This window comes from Mastomys coucha, unplaced genomic scaffold, assembly GCF_008632895.1.
Source record: "Mastomys coucha isolate ucsf_1 unplaced genomic scaffold, UCSF_Mcou_1 pScaffold6, whole genome shotgun sequence".
NCBI classification, from domain to species: Eukaryota; Metazoa; Chordata; class Mammalia; order Rodentia; family Muridae; genus Mastomys; species Mastomys coucha.
In genome coordinates this window covers 40,671,313-40,690,770 of record NW_022196912.1, presented here as the reverse complement: position 1 = coordinate 40,690,770, position 19,458 = coordinate 40,671,313, and the positions used below count along the sequence as shown (strand labels likewise).

Here is a 19,458-nt window from a genome sequence, read left to right as displayed (position 1 = left end):
GTGACCCTTATGAACAATAAAATGTGTACATGGTCATAAATACTTAATAAATCCTGACAGCCTGTTCAGTAGGGATAAAAAAAATTCCCTATTATTCTACACTGCCCAGAAAGAAGCCACTAGTATATATGACTGACTATAAGTATGTAAGATGTAGCTAGTATGAGTAAAAAACTGAGCTTTTACTTTTACTTAATTTTAAATTAAATATAAATAACCATATGTGGCTATTTAGTCTCTATGAATAACATCAGACACCTTCCCAACCACACTCTTAGAGCCTGTCCCCCACAGTGCCCTTGATAGATGGGTTCTCATGATAGACTAACATGGATGTGAATACAGCAAGTGGGACTAGAAGCCTAACAAAAGGAGAAGGGTGTGAAGGAGAACAATTTTCTTGGTCACTGCCTCAGAACAGGCTTAAGGAGATGGGTAAGGGATGCAGGATAAACGCTCCAACTTCACTCCTGCATCTGTAGTGTTCCCAGCTTCCTTTGTAGGAAATACATTGTCTGTCTGAAGCACCTTCTCTAACCCCACAGCTCATCAAGACATCCTTAATTTTATCAACTGGACATAAGCTCCCATCCCTTGAGCATCTACTACATTTGTTACCTCCTGAGTGATTGATCTATAAGAGTACATGCTAGAAAGTCTGTTCTTTCTCTTTCCCATCATGCTGGCCAGCTTACCCTGACACTAAAGAGCAGATAATCTCATTTACATCATTACAAATAAGTCTTGCTATCTGGTAGGAATGCCCTCACCTTGTTTCCTGTCTACTCCAATGGCTCTTCAGTGAGTGCTCAACCACCTCAGTAAATATCTCTACTTTTTCTCAAGTTCAAATCTGGTCTTTCCCACTAAATGAAATCCTTTTATGTACATGCTTCCCAGTGTCAGCACGTAGTCCAGATGGGCTGTCACCTGGTGATGCTCCTGAGGGCTACCTGCCAGGCTCCCTTCTCCTGCACTCCAGATCCTATCCCCCTCTGTTTCATCAAGACATTACTCAACTGTCTCCTCCCCATCACATCCTCTCCTCCTGCTCCTCCATTCCTGTTAGGTCTCTAGTTCAAGTCCTGACAATGTAGGCTTTCCTTGCCTAACCAGCACTCTACCAGTCTTTCCTCTTAAGAGCCAATCACTGCCCTTACTTCCATACCTCAGATGTACCCTGCAGTCATTATTTCCAATCTCCATACTACCAGCTTTAGAATTCTAAGCACAAGAGAGAGAACTGAACCTGAGTTGTAAGATCACAGTCACACAAACACAGCAGGCAGGACAAAACACAGGAAGGAGAGTTATAATAGAAAACTTCAAACAGTAAAGACATGAGTTCATTAGCCCTGTCTTTTTTGAGAATAATTTAATGTAATAAATATCGAGAACACATGGTCCATAAGACAAATATAAGACCCATCTATAACCTGTGAATACACAGGTAAAAATGTTGAAAGACAAAATAAGATACATTAGAGATGCTTCAAATGACACTATTTATAACCTGGACACTCTAAGTGACCGCAGCACAAGCAGAACCTGTGTGGACTCTACGACTCACCTTGTCAGAGCAGTTGACTTTTGCACCATTCTGCAGCAGAAGATGCACTATGTCGGCGTGGCCTCTGCCTGCTGCCCAAATGATTGGGTAGACACTGTACTGCTGGGATACACGGGTACATACGAGGACAGGAGAAGAAGACAGTCTTTAGCTGGACATTTACAACACAAATTTACTAAGTAAATATCAGCAGGAGTAACACAAAGGAATGGTTTTTAAATCAAGTTAGAAACCATTCTCCACTTTAAAACTCAGAATATATAACTGACAACTAAGATGTGTTAAGCTTTAATAATATATATATTATCAACATAATTATTTTGCAGAGTTAACTTATTTAATGTGATTATCTAGCCAGTAAGAAAGATTAATAAGTAGGATAAAAGTAAAAAAGTAATAGAAATATACACATTGTACAGAAAAAATAGAACATATAGAAAAATGGTATGGCTTCTTGGTAAATGTCTTCAAGAAACACAGAGTGAGGATATACAGGTAAGGTAACTAAGAAATTCACACTTTCCTTCTGAAATGTTACACAATTATGGCTAGCATTTGAGTTCAAAGACTTGCTTTTTCATTGGAAGATGAGAAAAGGACAGTGTACAAAATTCTCATTGTCTTAAAATTCTCACTGGGTCTCACTGGTCATATAGTATTCTATATGACAGTCAGTATGATCTGAAAAAATCTCTATTCATTAAGAAGTATAAAAAACCTGCAGCATTCTGTAAGACAACTTACCATTCACATTAAAAATTCACTTTTTTGTTAGTGCTTACCAAACCAGTGACACTTGGGTTGGCACCATTAGAAAGAAGCAACTCCACAACATCTGTCCTGCCTTTGTAGCATGCCCACATAAGAGCTGTCCATCCCCCCTAGAGAACAAAAAGGGGCGTGTAAAATGGTATCATTCCCAAGCAAGGAACAACTTTAATCAGGATCCCTCTATGTACATCTTTGTAACACCACTATTTTATAACAATAATAGTCAAATTCTTAAGCTCCTCAGAAATATGCAATTGAACATGAACTGAATAAAATCTGCTAAGTCTACAAGTGATCACTGCAAAGTTTGTAGAGTAAATATCACAAAAGTTAGACTAGTGATGTTATGCCTCTAAGAGTCTCTCTGGCTGCCTACAGCCATAGTACCCAGAAAGCAAGGAGAAGCAGGGAAGGGGGTGGGGACCTAATATGTGGGAGCATTTCACATCCAAGCTAAGTACACTAGCATCTCCCTAGGTTTGAAACATAAGATCACAGAAATAATTGTTGTGTGGCATGATCTAGGAAGAGAGAGACCAAAAGCTGCAGTGCCTTTAAAACTTACGCCCTGAGCACTCTGCAGACCTGTCAGCTGAGGGATGGGATATGTGCTTTATGTGCCAAGGCAGGTGATTCTCTTCCTTGCTTGGACTGCTAAAACTGACTTCCTAAAAAGTCAAACATCTTATAGAATAAGACAGAAATGTTCCTTTTTTTTCACTCTTATGCCTTACCCAGATCATGACCAAACAAGAGGTAGGTGGTAACTACAGACCATGTCTACTGAGACATGCAGTGCTCATGGACAGCAGCCTGGACAGATTGCATTTATAAATAAATCTACTAACATTCCAAAGGCTATATATAACTTACTCAAAACATTTAAACTACCTGATGTACCTTTAAAATCCAATCCAAATGAAGGAAGTTTTCTTAAAAGTACTAAGTTATGAATTATCAGAAAAAATGAGCTGAGGACTCTTAATTCTGAGATAAACTGAAGTAATGACTATTCTAACCAGGAAACACTATAACACCAGTGTTTAAAATGTTTTTGAGTCATTCCAACATTCAACCCCAACCCCATTCATAAAACACTAAAAGGCCCTGTCTTAAAAATAAAGTAGCAGACAGGGTTTCCTGTGTCTCCATTACTGTCAGTAACTTTCAGCTAACTAATGCCATCCTGCAAAACCACACATACCATGTCACGGTGCTCCAGATTGGCCCCACCCTTCAGCAGCTCCTCCACAATGTGTATGTGCCCCTCTTTAGATGCTGATATAAGCGCAGTCCAGTTATCCTTGAAAAACATTCAAAACGGCATATTTCAAATAAAACACAGAATTCCAAAGTGAGGGATGCACTTGAACTTAACAGCTCAAACAATCTTCTAACTGATACCATGTGAGCCTCTCTAACCTCTGTGGAACAAAGTGGAAGCTGCCTATGTCAGGACTATCACCTGCCTTCCTGTCAGGACTATTGGTGCAGAGAACAGCAGCATAGCTGCTTGTGCAGGCCCACCCTGCACCTCTCTCACATTCCATTTTGTAGAAAGGAGAGAAGCAGCCACTAAAACCTAAAGGGCAATCTCACAGCTAGCAATTGTTCCACAAATTGAGCCTGCAAACTACCATGAGGACATACCCACACACTCACACACACACACTCACACACGCACACACTCACACACCCACAACTCACGCACACACTCACACACCCACACACCCACACACTCACACACCCACACACGCACTCACACACATACACACACTCACACACCCACACACTCACACACACACTCACATACGCACACACCCACACACTCACACACACACTCACATACGCACACACCCACACACTCACGCACACACTCACACACCCACGCACATACTCACACACCCACACACTCACACACAGTCACATACGCACACACCCACACTCACACACACTCGCACATGCACTCACACACATACACACACTCACACACCCACACACACACACTCACATACGCACACACCCACACACTCACACACACACTCACACACGCACACACCCACACACCCACGCACACACTCACACACCCACACACTCACACACAGTCACATACGCACACACCCACACTCACACACACTCGCACACACACTCACACGCACATACTCACACACGCACACACTCACACACATGCACACACTCACACCCATACACACACTCATACACCTACACACTCACACACCCACAAACTCACACACGCATACACTCACACACACACACTCACACACACACTCACACACACACTCGCACATACACACACACTCACATACTCACACAGTATTACAGTACAGCTGCACATGGGGATATTAGAAAGATTGTGACAAAGAACTATGAGAACAAAATTGTTCCAACTTTTATTTAGGGAGTGAATCAATTCAAATGATCACACCAGGGGTGGTGGCACATGCTTTTAATACCAGCATGGGAGAGTCAGAGGGAGGTCTACATGATGAGACTGTTTTAAAAACAAACAATTCAAATGGTCACTCAAAGCAAAAGACTGTAGCCTGTCAGTGACTCTAAGAACACTGGAAACTCAAAGGAAACTGGATGGTGATTTATCCCTCAGAAGCAGTATCAGAAGGACAATTACCAAGAAACACTATAAATTATAATTACAGAGAATCACTTAATAGCATAGCTCATACACTGAAATATTCTAGAGACACTTGATTCCACAGATATGAACTTCAGGGTGCCATGAACATAGGAAAAACATGAGGTGCTGAAATCCTCAGCTATAAGCAAAAACAACAAAAAAAAAGAATCTCTCCTGATTAAAAAGGCAAACAAAAATAACAACAAAAAACTGTAGCATATTAGGCAAAGGTGAGATATATTTCAAAGCACTTTTTAAAATATTTATTATTTATTTTGATGCAATGGCTAACTATGTTGCATTGACTAGCCTGGAATTCTATGTAGACCAGGCTGGCCTGGAACTCAGAAACCTGCCTGCTTCTGCCTCCTAAATGCTGGGATTGGGATTAAAGACATAAACTACTACATTCAGTCCTCAAAGTACAACTTTTAATCATTATCCTCTAAACACTTTTTATGAACAAATTAAAGAAAAGCAAGACTAATGCATAAATTATTTTATGCATACCAGATCTTCCAGGTTGCAGTTGGCTCCATTCTTAATCAGTTCTTTCACTATTTCCACATTGCCCTGTTCAGCAGCTATCATCAACGGTGTCTGGCCACACTGCACAACAAACAGGACAGCAAGTTTAGCAACATGCTGTGCAAAGCACTGCTGTGTTTCCTGTATTTCTTTAATTTATCAGCTTTAAACCTATAAGTTTGGTTTACTGATGATTTAAAAGTCATAAGCTAGTTAGGGTATACAGCTCACTAATGGGCACTTGCCTCAAATATAGAGGGTTCTATGTTCAATTTTCATTAAAAAATGAATATCAAAGCTATCAAAAATGTAACTCCCCCATAATATTAGTAATATCTTTTAGGGACTCTGAATTCATTCAGAATAAGTAAACATGCATAGTACTAGGATCTAGCAAACAATTACCACAACATACACAAAATCTCACAGTACCTGTGGTAGCCTAATTTTCCAGACAGAATATGCTATAGAATGACATTTTAATTATACATGTTTTATCTCAGACAGAGACAGAGAAGATAATAAAAACTAGATGTTACACATAATGACTTGCACATGTAGTTTAAGCCTTCTCTCCTAACCTTAACTCATGAAGCATATTTTCTACCTTCCAAAAGTGAATGCAGAGATTGCTTCCTTGCCCAGAAAACAGAGGGCAGGGCCTGAGCAGATGGAGCTAAGATAGAGCTCTAGCACCAAGCCCCCTCGACTGCAAGCACAACACAAACATGTTCGTTTCCATAGGTGTCAATCAAGACATGAACAGACTAGGAAGCACAAGTTAAGCCATCAGTCAGTAATTATCTAGTACTAGAGGCAGAAAAGTAAACAAAGGGAAAAGTTTATACCAAAAACTAAGCTCAATTATATAAAGATTTATGCATCTATCTACTGTGTATTGATGTGGGGGGATATCTGTGACTTTCCTTTTTAAATTATTTATCTTATGCATACTGGGTGTTTTACATGTGTGCCCAGTGCCCATGGAGGCTAGAAAAGGGCATGAGATCATCAGCAACTCTGGAATTGAAATTATAAGTAGCTGTAAGCCATCATGTGTGTGCCAGGAATTGAACCCAAGTCCTCTGGAAGAATAACCAATGCTCTTACCTGCTGAGCCAACTCTCTAGCCCATGTGGTTTTACCATGTGTGTGTTGTGTGTTTCCATGCATGCATGCGTGTGTGTGTGCATGTATGCATACACATAGAAGCAGAGGATGATCTTAAGTGTCATTCTCAGGAACACCACCCACTTCCCTTGAGACAGTGCCTCTCACTGGCCTGGAGCTCATCTATCAGGCCGGACTAGCTGGTCAGTGAATCCTAAGGATCCCTCTTTCTCTGCCTCCCCAACACTGGGCACATGTGCCACTGTGTTCTGCATTTTTCAAAACTAATTTTTATTTATTTATTTCGTGTTCTTAGTGGTGCATGGTGATTAGAGTATAACTTTTGGGAGTTGCTTCTCTCCCTCCACCATGTGGGTCCCTGGGATTGAACTTACGTTGTCAGGCTTCATGCCAGGCACCTTTACCTGCCAAGTTATCTTGATAGCCCATGCCTGGCATTTTTACTGTGTTCTAGAGATCAAACTGACTGAGTTATCTCTCCAGGACTATTTGTTTTTTTTTAATGCCAAACTGACATCCCTGTGCTCCAAACTTTCAGTGTTTTCCTCTAATCTCTGAGACAACAACTTGAATATTTACCAATGCTCCAAAGACAGAGAAACAAGGGCAGATCCACCTCTCCCCTCAGCTCTGTCATCCCCACATGGCCTCATGGACCTTCCCTCCTCCTCCTTATGTATTTAACCATCATTTACTGTATCATTTGTAACTCTATATTTGTAGGATTAGAAGCTGATTTTTAAAATATTTCTTAGCTGTCTGTGTATGGGCATTTGCTTACATTTACATCTGTGTATCATGTGACTGCACTGCCCACGTAGGCCTGAAAAGTGCATCAGAGTCCCTGAGATGGGAATCACAGACAGTTGGCAGTCAACAAGCATGAGCTGAGAATTGAACCTGAGTCCTCTGCAAGAGCAAGCAGTGACCTTAACCACGTCTCCAGCCTCTCCCAGTTGATTTTTATATGTGGTCCCCAAAGTTCCTAGAATTCCATAAGGATAGAACACATGCCTACTATGTTTTTGTACTTAGTATTATAAATGGAAGGAGGGCCAGTGCCACCCAGATACTCAAATATTTGTTGACTAAATGAATAAGTGAACAAAAATATCAAAGAATTTAAAAATCTATTAGAAACAACAGCCAGACAAGCAAATAATTATAATTGGCAAACTTTAACAAATGCTATAAGGATAATCAAGTAAAGAGTTAAGCATAAAATAAAATAAAAAAAAAAAAAGAAGCTGGGCAGTGGTGGTACACGCCTTTAATCCCAGCACTTGGGAGGCAGAGGCAGGCGGATTTCTGAGTTTGAGGCCAGCCTGGTTTACAGAGTGAGTTCCAGGACAGCCAACGCTACAGAGAGAAACCCTGTCTCGAAAAAAACAAAACAAAAAAAAAGAGTTAAGCATAAATCCTGGTGTAGAAAGTAAATCACATTAACATTGGCATTCTCACAGCGGTGACATTAAATTATACATGTGCCCACATCACTCAGTAGAGACTGAGGTACGATGCATGAACAGATTTTTCAAGTGGAAAAGTCTATCATCTGAGCATTAAGTTTGTTAACTGAACATTGTAAAAAGCAATGTGCAAGATGAGCTCACAGAAACTGTAGCAGCATGCACAGGTTCAAGCCAGATGGGGTTCCAGAACTAAGAGGTCAAAGTAGACACAGCTTCTACATCTAACCAAGAAGTCACCATCAGTTGGTACCAGCTTGGCAAAGGGAAAACCAAGTTTTTCCAATGGAGTATCTGTAAGTGTTTCTGCTCGGATGGAAGGGTTTCCTGAGACTCGGACACCTAGGAACCACACAGCTTTGAGGTGGGGCAGTGTCCCAAGGGAAGCGCATCTTGAGTCCCAGGAACTCAGGAACCTTACACCGTCTCAGCATAGATAGAGCAGCTCCCAGGGGAGGGTCTCCCCAGCTGAGCTGAGGAGCTAAGCGTGCTGTCCTGTCTTTAACTGTCAACATTTATTATTTCTAAAATGTCCTAGCAAATAGTTTTCAGCCATCACACTACATCTGATGAAATACGAGCAACGTTTTGCTTAAGAGAAATATCTAAGGTAAGCTAACATTTACTAATTATTTAACAGTAACATAACTTATATAATACTCTCTAAAACATACAGCATCTAAAACCCAAAGGTGTGTGGCATGAACAACTCAAGCAGATTTGAAACTTGAGTGAAAAAATATTTAATCCTGTCTGCCTGGAAGAAAGAAGAGGCCTAGGCACTCTGCAGAGCATCCCACAGGTACTCTAGCTCTTGGGATCAACCCTCCGGAGGATTCACTATCTCATCAAGGGAAAAAGTCAACAAGTCTAAATTCAATAACAATTCATACAAGCTAAAACGAGCTTTCAAAACACAGACTAAAATACTTTCTACAGGAAGTTGCATCATGAATCCATCCGCTGGAGCAGGGGCAACCGCCTGCCACCCCCACCTTCACCTATAGCACAGCTCCGCGTGCAGAGAGCAGTCTGCACATCTGTGAAGAGTTTAGCTCAGGCTCACCTCGTTCCTCTCATCTACATCTTTGCATTTCTCAAGAAGAGCTTTCAGAGCAGGAATATTTTCTTCTTCTACATAATTTATCACACTCTGTGATATAAGAACCGACATTTTCACAGAAATCTATAGCCGACTTTAATTTCACCTGTAAAAACAAGTCAGACAAAATGTACATTCTGATTAGAAATAAACTAAGTTGTTATAAAAAAAAAAAACAAGTTGTTACCAAATATACTTCAGTTTTACCCTTAAATGTGTTCAGACACGCCCCCAATGGTAGAAATATTTTTAAAAATCCCCACACCCCAACTGTCAAAATGCAGACAAGATGTCCTTTCCCAGACTCATAGTTCATAACAGACTTAATTCATCCAAAACCCAAGCCAGATGCAGCCCAAGCTCCATCACCGTTAGCCAAGCACAAGGGAGGTGGTGCTATGTCTATTGCTTATCCCCTCCTCAGGTCATGGCAGCTCCAGATCCTGGATCCTCCAGCTTCTAGGGCCCAGGATTTAGGATTTCCTGTGACTAAGCCCTCCTCACCTGCTGTTAAATCCAATATACAGCCTAATCTAATAAGCTCTCTGGCTCCCATAGCTATTGTTCACTGCCTCCATCATACCAGCCCAGTACAAGCCATCCTGATGTATCTCACGGCTTCCTCACTAGTTTCCCTACTTCCACTCAGTCTCTCTGGCCCTCTCTGTCTATGGTACATCCACAGTGAGCTTCTAAATGTGCTAGGAGATACTGTGGGATCTGTGTGGGGATGGACAGAAAAAGGGATAATAGGCCAACAGTATAAAGTTTTAGTCAAACCAGGGCAAAAGGTTTGTAGTCTGTATCTTTGATTTATCAATAGGGGGTCAATTTTAAATGTTCTCATATCAAAGAAATTATAAGGATATGAGGTAATGAATAAGTTAATTAGCCTGAGTTGATCATTCCATAATGCATGCACATATGGAAACACTAGACCATAACATATAAGTATATAAAATTAGTATGTGTCAATTAAAAATAAAAAAGAACCTTTAGGCATGCATGCATCAGAATCATTGGTAGGGCTTAAAGCACAGATCCCTGGGCCCTCCTCTCAGAGCCTCGACTTAGTAGGTCGGGCGGGTGGTCCCTGAATCTGCATCTTTGACCAGCATGCAGGTGACTGATACTGTCGCTGAAATGTGTACTGGAACCTTATTAAGCTGGACTGATGACTTTCACTTAAAGCCCTCCAATGGCTTCTCAGAAGAGAGACAAATCAGATGTTTTCCTCTCAGCAGAGGACAGTAAGTGGTGTGGCCTCTCTCCTCTTTAACACCTGTGAGCCCACATACTACAACTCCCTCAGACCTTTCACTACTTGACCATGCACTATTCCACGCAGGCATCTGCACTCAACTTGTCTGCTAAATTTCTCTTCATCAGACATACCCACCTATAGTTGGTCCCTCATTCTTGCAGGTCATATGGTGAGCAATTTCAACCCACCATGGGAAGTATGAAAGTAATCAACTCAGCTACCCTACAGTTACCCTGCTCTCCGACCCTTGACCACCTCCTTGCCCTCCACCAGCCTCCACCACTAGAAAGGTATCCTGTTTGCTCAAGGCGCACCACCAAAAACTAGGATGTAAGTTTGGAAAAGTAGAACTTTGGAGGGCATCTGGAGGAAGCGGAGAGGGTGGAGCAGGTGTACAAGATATACTGTATGCATACATTAAATCTCAGGGGTAAATACGTATATTCACATTCTTGCGTGGCACTCCTAGCTCTAGCTTTGCTTAAACTGTACCTTCTCCTAGGTTAACCTCCTAACACTCTCTACTTCACTTTATTCAAGCCATCTTGCGTTTTCATACAAATGTTACCTGATCAGAGCACCCCCACCCTCTGAGTATAAAACAGCTCCTACCTCCCACTACTATCACCATTCCATAACTCAGCTTTATTCAGGATAGTGTTTAGCATGACTCAATATACCATTTACTTATGTAGCCTACTTTTCCTACTCCAATAAGGAGTTCAGTAATAAGAGCTCTGTTCACTGCTCAATTTCTAACAGTTGGAGAAGTGCCTGGCATATAGTAGAACCAACCCAGTGTTGGTAGATCATGAATTTGCCTATGTTTATCAACCCGGAATGCCAGCATTTACACTCCCAATAAGCCAAAACACATCCTGCATACAAGTGACAGCTATGGCTTCAAAGTCCACAATGGCTTAGATCTGTGTCTCTTTAAGCTTACAGTCTATCTCCACTGTTATGTCTTCAAAACCCATTATAGGCCTAGAACAAGCAGGATCTCATGTGAGAACGGTCATGTTGAGTAACTATATAGGTACATAAAGGATGCCTCTTTTGGGGTCTTTGTCCACAGAGGGTCCTGCCACCTTCAACAGCATGCTCTCTACCATCAGCCACAGGGCTATACCAACAATCTGTACATGTGACACTCAAAAAATACACTGGGCCAGTCCAGAATTGGAATTAAAAGTGTCCAGGTCACTCTTGACGATGTGTAAAAATCACAATCATCAGAGAATGAGCTTATGGCTGTGAACAGAGAAAGCCTCTTCCTAAACAAGGTCTAAGCGTGGCCCCTGAGACACAGATCCTGACCTCTCCTCGCCCCTGGAAGCGTCCTTTCCCCCAAGGTTTCTGTTTGTGCCTTCTAAACACCAGAGAAACAGCACCCATGAGTGCTGAGATGGAAAGAGGAAGAGAGGAGAGGTGGGAGGAGATAGGGAGTCTAGGAAGGAAGGCAGCAGGCATTTCCTTACATGTGTCTGCCTCTTCTAACCAGCATGGTATTGATTGGGGCTATGGTGATGCTCATAAAGAGCTGGATTAGTGAATGATGTGGTGGCACACAGGCCTGGAAGGCAGAAGCAGGCTGATCTCTGTCAGTTCCAAGCAGACCAGGGCTCCCTATTAAGCCCTATGAAAGAAAGGGGGGAGGGGGAGAAGGGGTTAAGGAAGGGAGAGAGAAGGAAGAAGAAGGGAAGATAGAAAAGGAAAGGTAAAAGAGAAAAGAAGAAATTATGGAAATGAGACGCCTAAGAGATGTCTGGAAACCATACTCAGAGTGTTTAAAAGGATTCTCAAACTAGTGTGTAATTCTTTGTCTCCTGATCCAAAGAGTCCCATTTTGGCAGACCAGTGGTGGAACTCAGAAACAAATTTTTAACAAGGACCCCAAATCGGCCTGATCAAGTAGACTGTCCTTGTAAAGCTTGAGAACAAAGAATGCACCTTGCCACAGTAATTTCAATCTTGGCTTGGCTCTGAACCAGACACCCAACAGCCCTTAAAAATAAATTATGTATCTTTTCATTTTGCCGTAGACGTCTTGTTTTTTTCCTAGTGTCAAAAAAAAAAAAAAAAAAGAGCAGAGAGTTGCCCATCAGAATCACCTCCAAGAGGTTTTTCCTCAGCCACACCCCACACCAAGAAATGGGAATCTCTGAAAAGCAAAACCGCTGCATTTTTAGCAAGCACCTCTAGGGAGCAGAGAGCTCCACAAACTGTTATTACTGAGAAAATGGTCTAAAATGGTTTAAACCTTTCAATACGTGAAGACAACCTAGAAAAAAAAAAGTACAAATTCCCACAAAGCAAACATGGACGCGTTCTAATGGGGGCTTGCCCGTATTTTGCAATGCGTTTAGAAAAGCCTGCACAGGACAATGAGGCAGTAGTGGGTAACGTGAAGAAGCATAGAAGAAAACAACTTCTCCACCCTGGAAAGAAGCAAAGCAACCGAGAAAGAAGGTAAGCCTCAGGGGCACCAGCTGCGGGACTCACTAAGTGATGGGTGTGACAGCGGCGAAAGCGGCCTAGGCCTGAAGTCCCCGCCAGTGCCCACCCAGAAGGCCGCACCGGAACGCCTGCCTTCCGCGCTCCGGCTGCACCGACCTCGTCCTCTCCGCCTGGGCGCCCTCCGACTCCCCACACCCAGCCTCCGACCCCGGCCCCCTCACCGTCTCCGGTGCCACCTACAGACTCGTCTCCCCCCCGCCCCCACGCCCCGCCTCGCCTCGGACCCTCAGTCGCTCTCCTTCACCCGACCTCTCCGCCTCCGCACTGACCGAGTCACGGACTGGCCGAGGACAGCGCCCACGGCTCTGCAGAACCGCCTCGCAGCGCCGCAGACCTTGTCAGAGGACACGACGCCAAGAGCGCACAGCTATGCCCGTACCACGCCCGGCGGCCATTTTCCTGAGACTCGGGAACTGATAGGTCACGTGGGCGAGTGGTGGGCGGTGCTTCTGGTGGCCACGCCTCCTGGAGGGCAGTGTGGGAAGAGTGGCAGGTGTTGAAGTGGCTTCGATAGCCTTCCCTCTATTTTAAAGGAATGGAGACATTGCTTCTTTATTTGGTTTGGCTTCAGATGTTTTGGGTTGGTTTGGCTTCAGGTGGTTTGGTTTGGTTTGGTTTGGTTTGGTTTGGTTTGGTTTGGTTTGGTTTGGATACAGAGTCAAAGTAGACCAAGCAGGCCTCAAACTTGCTACGTAGCCAAGAATGACCTTCTGCCTCCACCTCCCAGCTTACTCAGCTAAATGAATGTATTTTTCACAGGTGCCCCAGGCAATGTTTTTTCCTGTCATTCATGCTTATGAATGTTAATTTATAACCCATACCTGGCATTATAAGCAATCATTCAGAGAAATAAAACACAATTACAACTTTGGAAGCCATTGCCCACTGTTGCAATTGAATGCAGCTTAGTTCCTCCTTCTAGAGTCCAGGAGCCCAAAATCTGCCTTCTCCATCATCACAAGAGTGCCCTGCCTCGGAACACCTCTGAACCAGCTTCTTCCAGCTGAGGACCCACCATGTCCCCCAGGGCCCTTCCTGGCTGTGCTCTTCCCACCTCTGCAGAAGGTATCTCTGGAGGGTCACCAAATGCTATTATCTGATCCCTGGCCACCTATGCTGGGTACTATCAGCAACTCCATCCTGGCAATGTTCCCTTCCTTGGGCCTCATGACACCAATTTCCTAGTCTTCTTCCAGGCATGGTACTCCCTCCCAGGTTCCACCTACCTTAATTACTTCAGAGTTCCAGAGTTCTGCCCACAGTCAATCACATCCCCAATATGGCCGATATGAATAGGCTCCCTCCTGTTCTATCACAGGGAGTGGGACCCCACAGGAGTTGGAAAGTTATCTCACACAGCACCCCATACTGTCTAACCGGCCCATCACCTGACTGTGCCCGTGTTAATCACTCAGATCTATATAAAAGCTTTGGAAGCTCCCCCAAGGGACTGCCTACTCTCCAAACTCCTCTCCCCACCCAGAACCCCCCTTTTTACCTCTAGGACACTAAGCTTCTCAGTTAAGCTCTTCAATAGCCCTCCTCCTCCATGGTGCCCATTCCCCACAGCGCCTGTGAGTGAGGCTCTTGGAAGGTGTGCCTCATGGACCTTGCCCCTCTTCTGTCCTCCTTCCCCTCAAACTCTGCCAGGTCACCCCCAGAACTGGCCAGTATTTTCTGCTAATAGACACACTAGGCTTTGTGGCACATACCTTTGCCCTCAGCACTCAGAAGCAGTGGCAGGGAGAAATCTCTGTTAGAGGTCTGGCCCAGTCTGCATAGTGAAACCCTGTCTCAAAAGGAGGAGGAAGAGGAAGAAGAGGAAAAAGAGGAAAGGACAGAGGTGGAGGGAATGGGGAGGGGGGGAACTGTTATCATCGAGAGGGTGAGAGAGGTCACTGAAAAGTTCTCACTGAAGAGAAATAACTGAGGAAATGTGGCTCCTGTGCCCTTAGGGGCTACCCCGAGAGCTCACATTTGAGCAAAGGGGTGACCGGAAGTTCCTGACCCTAAATTTCCAGTCCATTTCTCATCCAAGCTTCCCAGACCCTCCTCCAAGTACCTGTAACTCTGGCAGAGAGACAAGTAGATTAATGGGATGACTTCCACAAGCCAGGAAGCTGGCTTTAGACAAAACCAGGTTCATGCTTTCCTACACTGAGCTCTCAGCTTCCAGTGGGGAAAAACCAGAATGAGGGGCAAGTACATCCCACTGTCGGCCTTTGGAGATCTTGGAAACAGAGCACAGAGCACTAATGAGGTAGGCAGAAGAGCAAAGTGCTGAGTTCTCAACTTAGGGGCATCCAGGCCCTGCACAGCCACACCAGGGATTCTCTCAGTGAAGAACTTGGCAAAGCAGGACTCAGTCTCAGACACAAGCCCTGCTCCACCAGAGACCTACCTTTCCTCCCATCATTGAAATTGAATCCCTGCAGACATTCAGGCAGCACACCATTCTTCCCTAGGACTGTTTTGGAAAGCACTGTGGTTAGGGACTAGAGGCTAGGGTACCAGGATGCAGGGTAGGCTCAATGAGGAGAGGCAAGGGAGGCTGGGAACACATTCCAACCATCCTAAAGCCAGCCCCCTGCCCTGCCCTGGGCCAGACAGGTCTGAACAGGAGTTGAGGTAAAATTCTCAAACCTTTTCTTAAATTATGGAGATAAGGCATTTCTGCAATAAAATGAATTTTTTAATGATTTAAGACTGACTAGATAACATTGTATAAAAGTGATTTTTAAAAGCATTCAAAATGTTGTGGGAGTTGGGAGAGATAAGGAGGCATTATCTTGGGGGCAGTCCTAGGTGAAACAGGGTTAATCTACATGCTTCTATCCATCGCCCCCTGCCTCTGTAAAAGGTTACCCTGACTCAGAGGCAAGTTCCATTTTGATAACAAGTATTTGCCAGCCCCTGGTCCCTTCCACACTATGGACCCTCATACCTATCATGCAACTGAGCTACTACAGAACTAAGATGTCTCCACCTCTGTTTTATCTCAAAGACATGCCTCTTCCTGGGTTCTTTGGTCTTTTTCTGGTTCATGTCGCCTGCCTAGATCTTTCCAAGAAACACACCCTATGGGTTTTACTCTGGAATCACTCAACAACCCAAGACTCTGAATCACCGACTTTGAGAGTCTGGCTTACCTTTTGGTCATGTGTTTTTACATAGAAGGAGAAATAGGCATGATCTTCCCACTCCTTGCCACGCTCTCCACCAAAGCTGTAATTTAATCACCCTTGGGCCCTTCTCCCATAGCATCAGCACTCTGACCTGATGACTTCAGCAATCCAGTCTTTCTCTGTGGCTTCAATTTCATTGTCTAGCATATTTTGCACAGAAATCTCAACATGTTTTATATGCTATATTGCTGTAAAATGGTTCTTTCTTGGCTGGTATGATAGATCATACCCATAATTCTACTGCTTAGAGGAGACTGAGGCAGGAGGATTGCTTCAGTTGAGGCCAGCCTCAGCTACAGCCTGTGTTACTCTTCTATGATTATAAAGTAAATATGCACAGCTGGAGAGATTTGCTCTTGCAGAGAATCTGAATTTGGTTCCCTTTAGCCCACACTGGTGGGCTAATGGCTGCCTATAAATTCAGTTGCAGGGTATCTGATTCCTTCTCTCTTGTGGTACCTGCTTCCCCACCCCAGAGGAGTTAGAAAATTAAGTATTTTTAAAAAGTAAATAAGATGAATATGTATTCATTACAAAGAATTTGGCAAACACATACAAAATTGAAGTGTCAGCCTCTCTTCTATTACCACTTGGGATTCTCTGACTTCTTAATCAGAGATATGAAGCAAAACTTTATTGACCAACTTATACTCTAAACAATGTTGGAAAGAAGAGTGGTCTTGGAGATTATGGTCGTGAACATAAACTATAAACAGGATCTAGAGTCACCCAAGAGACAATCCCTGAGGATGTCTATGAGGAAGTTTCTAGATTGGGTTGAGCTGGGAAGCCCTGTCCTAGACGTGGGTGGCACAGTTCTCCAGCTGGATTCCCACACCAAGCAACCTGAACACCGGCATCCCTCACCTCCTGCTCCCTGGCTGCTGATAGACATGGCCCCATCGCTTCAAGACCCAGCGTCTCTGCTGCCTTGAACTCTACCCTCCAGCAGTGAGTTGAAATAGACCCTTCCTTCCTTCCATGTTGCCAGTGTCAGAGACTTTGTCACAGCAGAAAGAAAAGATACTAACACAGAGATGCTCTGGGGGTGTTTGCCTTGATGAGTGATAAACGCTGCTGTTAACCTTACTTCTGTGTCCCTGTGATAAGACATCTGACACAACCCACTTAAAACAGGAAGAATTTAACTAGACTCATAACTTTCCTGAGATTAGCACTCTATGGAGACTTGGCCTCATAGTTTAGGTAGAATATCATGATACTATTAACGTGTGGTGGAGGAAGAGAAAGAAATACAGGAAAAGACCACGGTAACATATATTAGGACACACCCTGAATGACTGTCTTAGTTGGGGATTGTATTCCTGCACAAAACATCATGACCAAGAAGCAAGTTGGGGAGGAAAGGGTTTATTCAGCTTGTACTCCCATGTTGCTGTTCATCACCAAAGGAAATCAGGACAGAAACTCACACAGGGCAGGAACTTGGAGGCAGGAACTGATGCAGAAGCCATGGAGGAATGACGCTTACCGGCTTGCTTCCCTTCGCTTGCTTAGCTTGCTTTCTTATAGAAGCCAGGACTACCAGCCCAGGGATGGCACCACCCACAATGGGCTGGGACCTCCCCCACTTGATCACTGTTGGCATTAGGACTTCCCAATACAGATGGTTGTGAGCCACCATATGGTTGCTGGCAATTGAACTCAGGACCTCTGGATGAGCAGTCAGTGCTCTTAACCTCTGAGCCATCTTCGGTGGTGCACGACTTCAGTCCCAGCTACTCAGGAGGCTGAGCCAGGAGGATTGCTTGAGTCCAGGAGTTCTGGGCTGTAGTGCGCTATGCCAATTGGGTGTCTGCACTAAGTTCGGCATAAATATGGTGGCCTCCTAGGAGCGGGGGACCACCAGGTTGCCTAGGGAAGTCCTCATGCCAACAATCACTAATTGAGAAAATGCCTTATAGCTGGATCTCATGGAGGCATTTCCTCAACGGAGGCTCCTTTCTTTGTAATGACTCCAGTTTGTGTCAAGTTGACACACAAAACTAGCCAGAACAGTGACCCACTCACTTCCTGAAAGTAGGCCCCACTTCCTACCTTCCTCCCCTCCTCCATTCCCCCAGTTCCAATAAAACCTATTTATAGGAGGAGTGTGTGGGGCCCCAAACAACCACAACACTGGAAAATCTCAACCCAGCATGGATGATGATTTCCCCATAGCTGCAGAGATAGTCCCTGGGTTCCATTAACCTTCCCCATTCGGCACACTCTGCCACCTCCATGCATCTGGGACAGAGGAACGTTCACCTGGCAAGGAGGTGCAGGAGAGAATGGCTGAGATCTCAGGTGACTGTCTGATAACTTTCTATGAGAGGTCACCAGGCCTGATCTTGAGATTTCCATAAAGTCACTGCTGCTCTGATGAAGATGGGAATGGCGGTATGCTCTGAGGACAGAGTTGTACAATCCAGCAAACAGAAGTATAGTGACATGTGGCTCCATGTAAAACTTCTATGGAATAGCCAAGGTGGCAAGTTGGGATTCTTCAGCCATTCACAAGGGAGTTCTCACCAAAAGGTACTGCATTAGAAATCCAAAGTACAGGGCTGGTGAGATGGCTCAGCGGGTAAGAGCACTGACTGCTCTTCCAAAGGTCCTGAATTCGGATCCCAGCAACCACATGGTAGCTCACCCGTAATGAGATCTGACACCCTCTTCTGGCACATGTGAAGACAGCTACAGTGAATTATGCCAGCAGAGGTCTTGAGTTCAATTCCCAACAGCCACACACATGATGACTCATGGCCATCTGTACAGCTACAGTGTACTCATACACATAAAATAAATAAATAAATAAAAATCTTAAAAAAGAAAGAAAGAAAGAAAGAAACCCAAAGTACAAAGTGTGATGGAACTAAATGTCAGAAGCCAGTGTGTGCTGTCCTGAGCTTCTCAATGCTGCTGACTCAGAAAGTCAGGTGACAGTCACCCAGCACTTCCCTTGTGATATATCCTAAATTTTCTCACAATCTACTTTATTATTATTCTTCCTAAGAGTGAATAAAAGTCTTAATTCATTCTGTTCAAGTCCTGAAGATCTGCCAGATAAAATTACTTTCATGAAGTTATGTCCAGGGATACAAGAGGCCAGCATGTTTCCTGTTCCCTCCTGCTTTCCAGTCCACACCGCCAACTTCCCTAGCCCTGTTCATCTGAGTTGTAAGTAGAGCTCAGGGAGCACATGGTTTATTTAATCTGACACCACTCCATCCACTCCATCCATTATTTCTTTTTTTTTTTT

The 19,458-nt window shown here is 43.9% G+C and overlaps 1 protein-coding gene across 11 annotated transcripts in view; it reads right to left on the bottom strand.

Moving 5' to 3' along the window:
• Positions 1-13,435, bottom strand: part of Kidins220 (kinase D interacting substrate 220) — an 86,337-nt gene extending 72,902 nt beyond the window's left edge. For 6 of the 11 annotated variants that reach the window (XM_031357147.1, XM_031357137.1, XM_031357139.1 and 3 more), the window contains exons 1-6: positions 13,281-13,435; positions 9,192-9,333; positions 5,508-5,606; positions 3,546-3,644; positions 2,353-2,451; positions 1,571-1,672 (exon numbers count right to left, since the gene is read on the bottom strand). In XM_031357147.1, the coding sequence (XP_031213007.1) occupies positions 1,571-1,672; positions 2,353-2,451; positions 3,546-3,644; positions 5,508-5,606; positions 9,192-9,299 (507 nt within the window). In that variant the 5' untranslated portion in view covers positions 9,300-9,333; positions 13,281-13,435. The remainder of the gene's footprint in view (positions 1-1,570; positions 1,673-2,352; positions 2,452-3,545; positions 3,645-5,507; positions 5,607-9,191; positions 9,334-13,280) is intronic. The other 5 variants (XM_031357148.1, XM_031357138.1, XM_031357146.1 and 2 more) reach the window with 1 other exon arrangement.
• Positions 13,436-19,458: the final 6,023 nt, after the last annotated feature.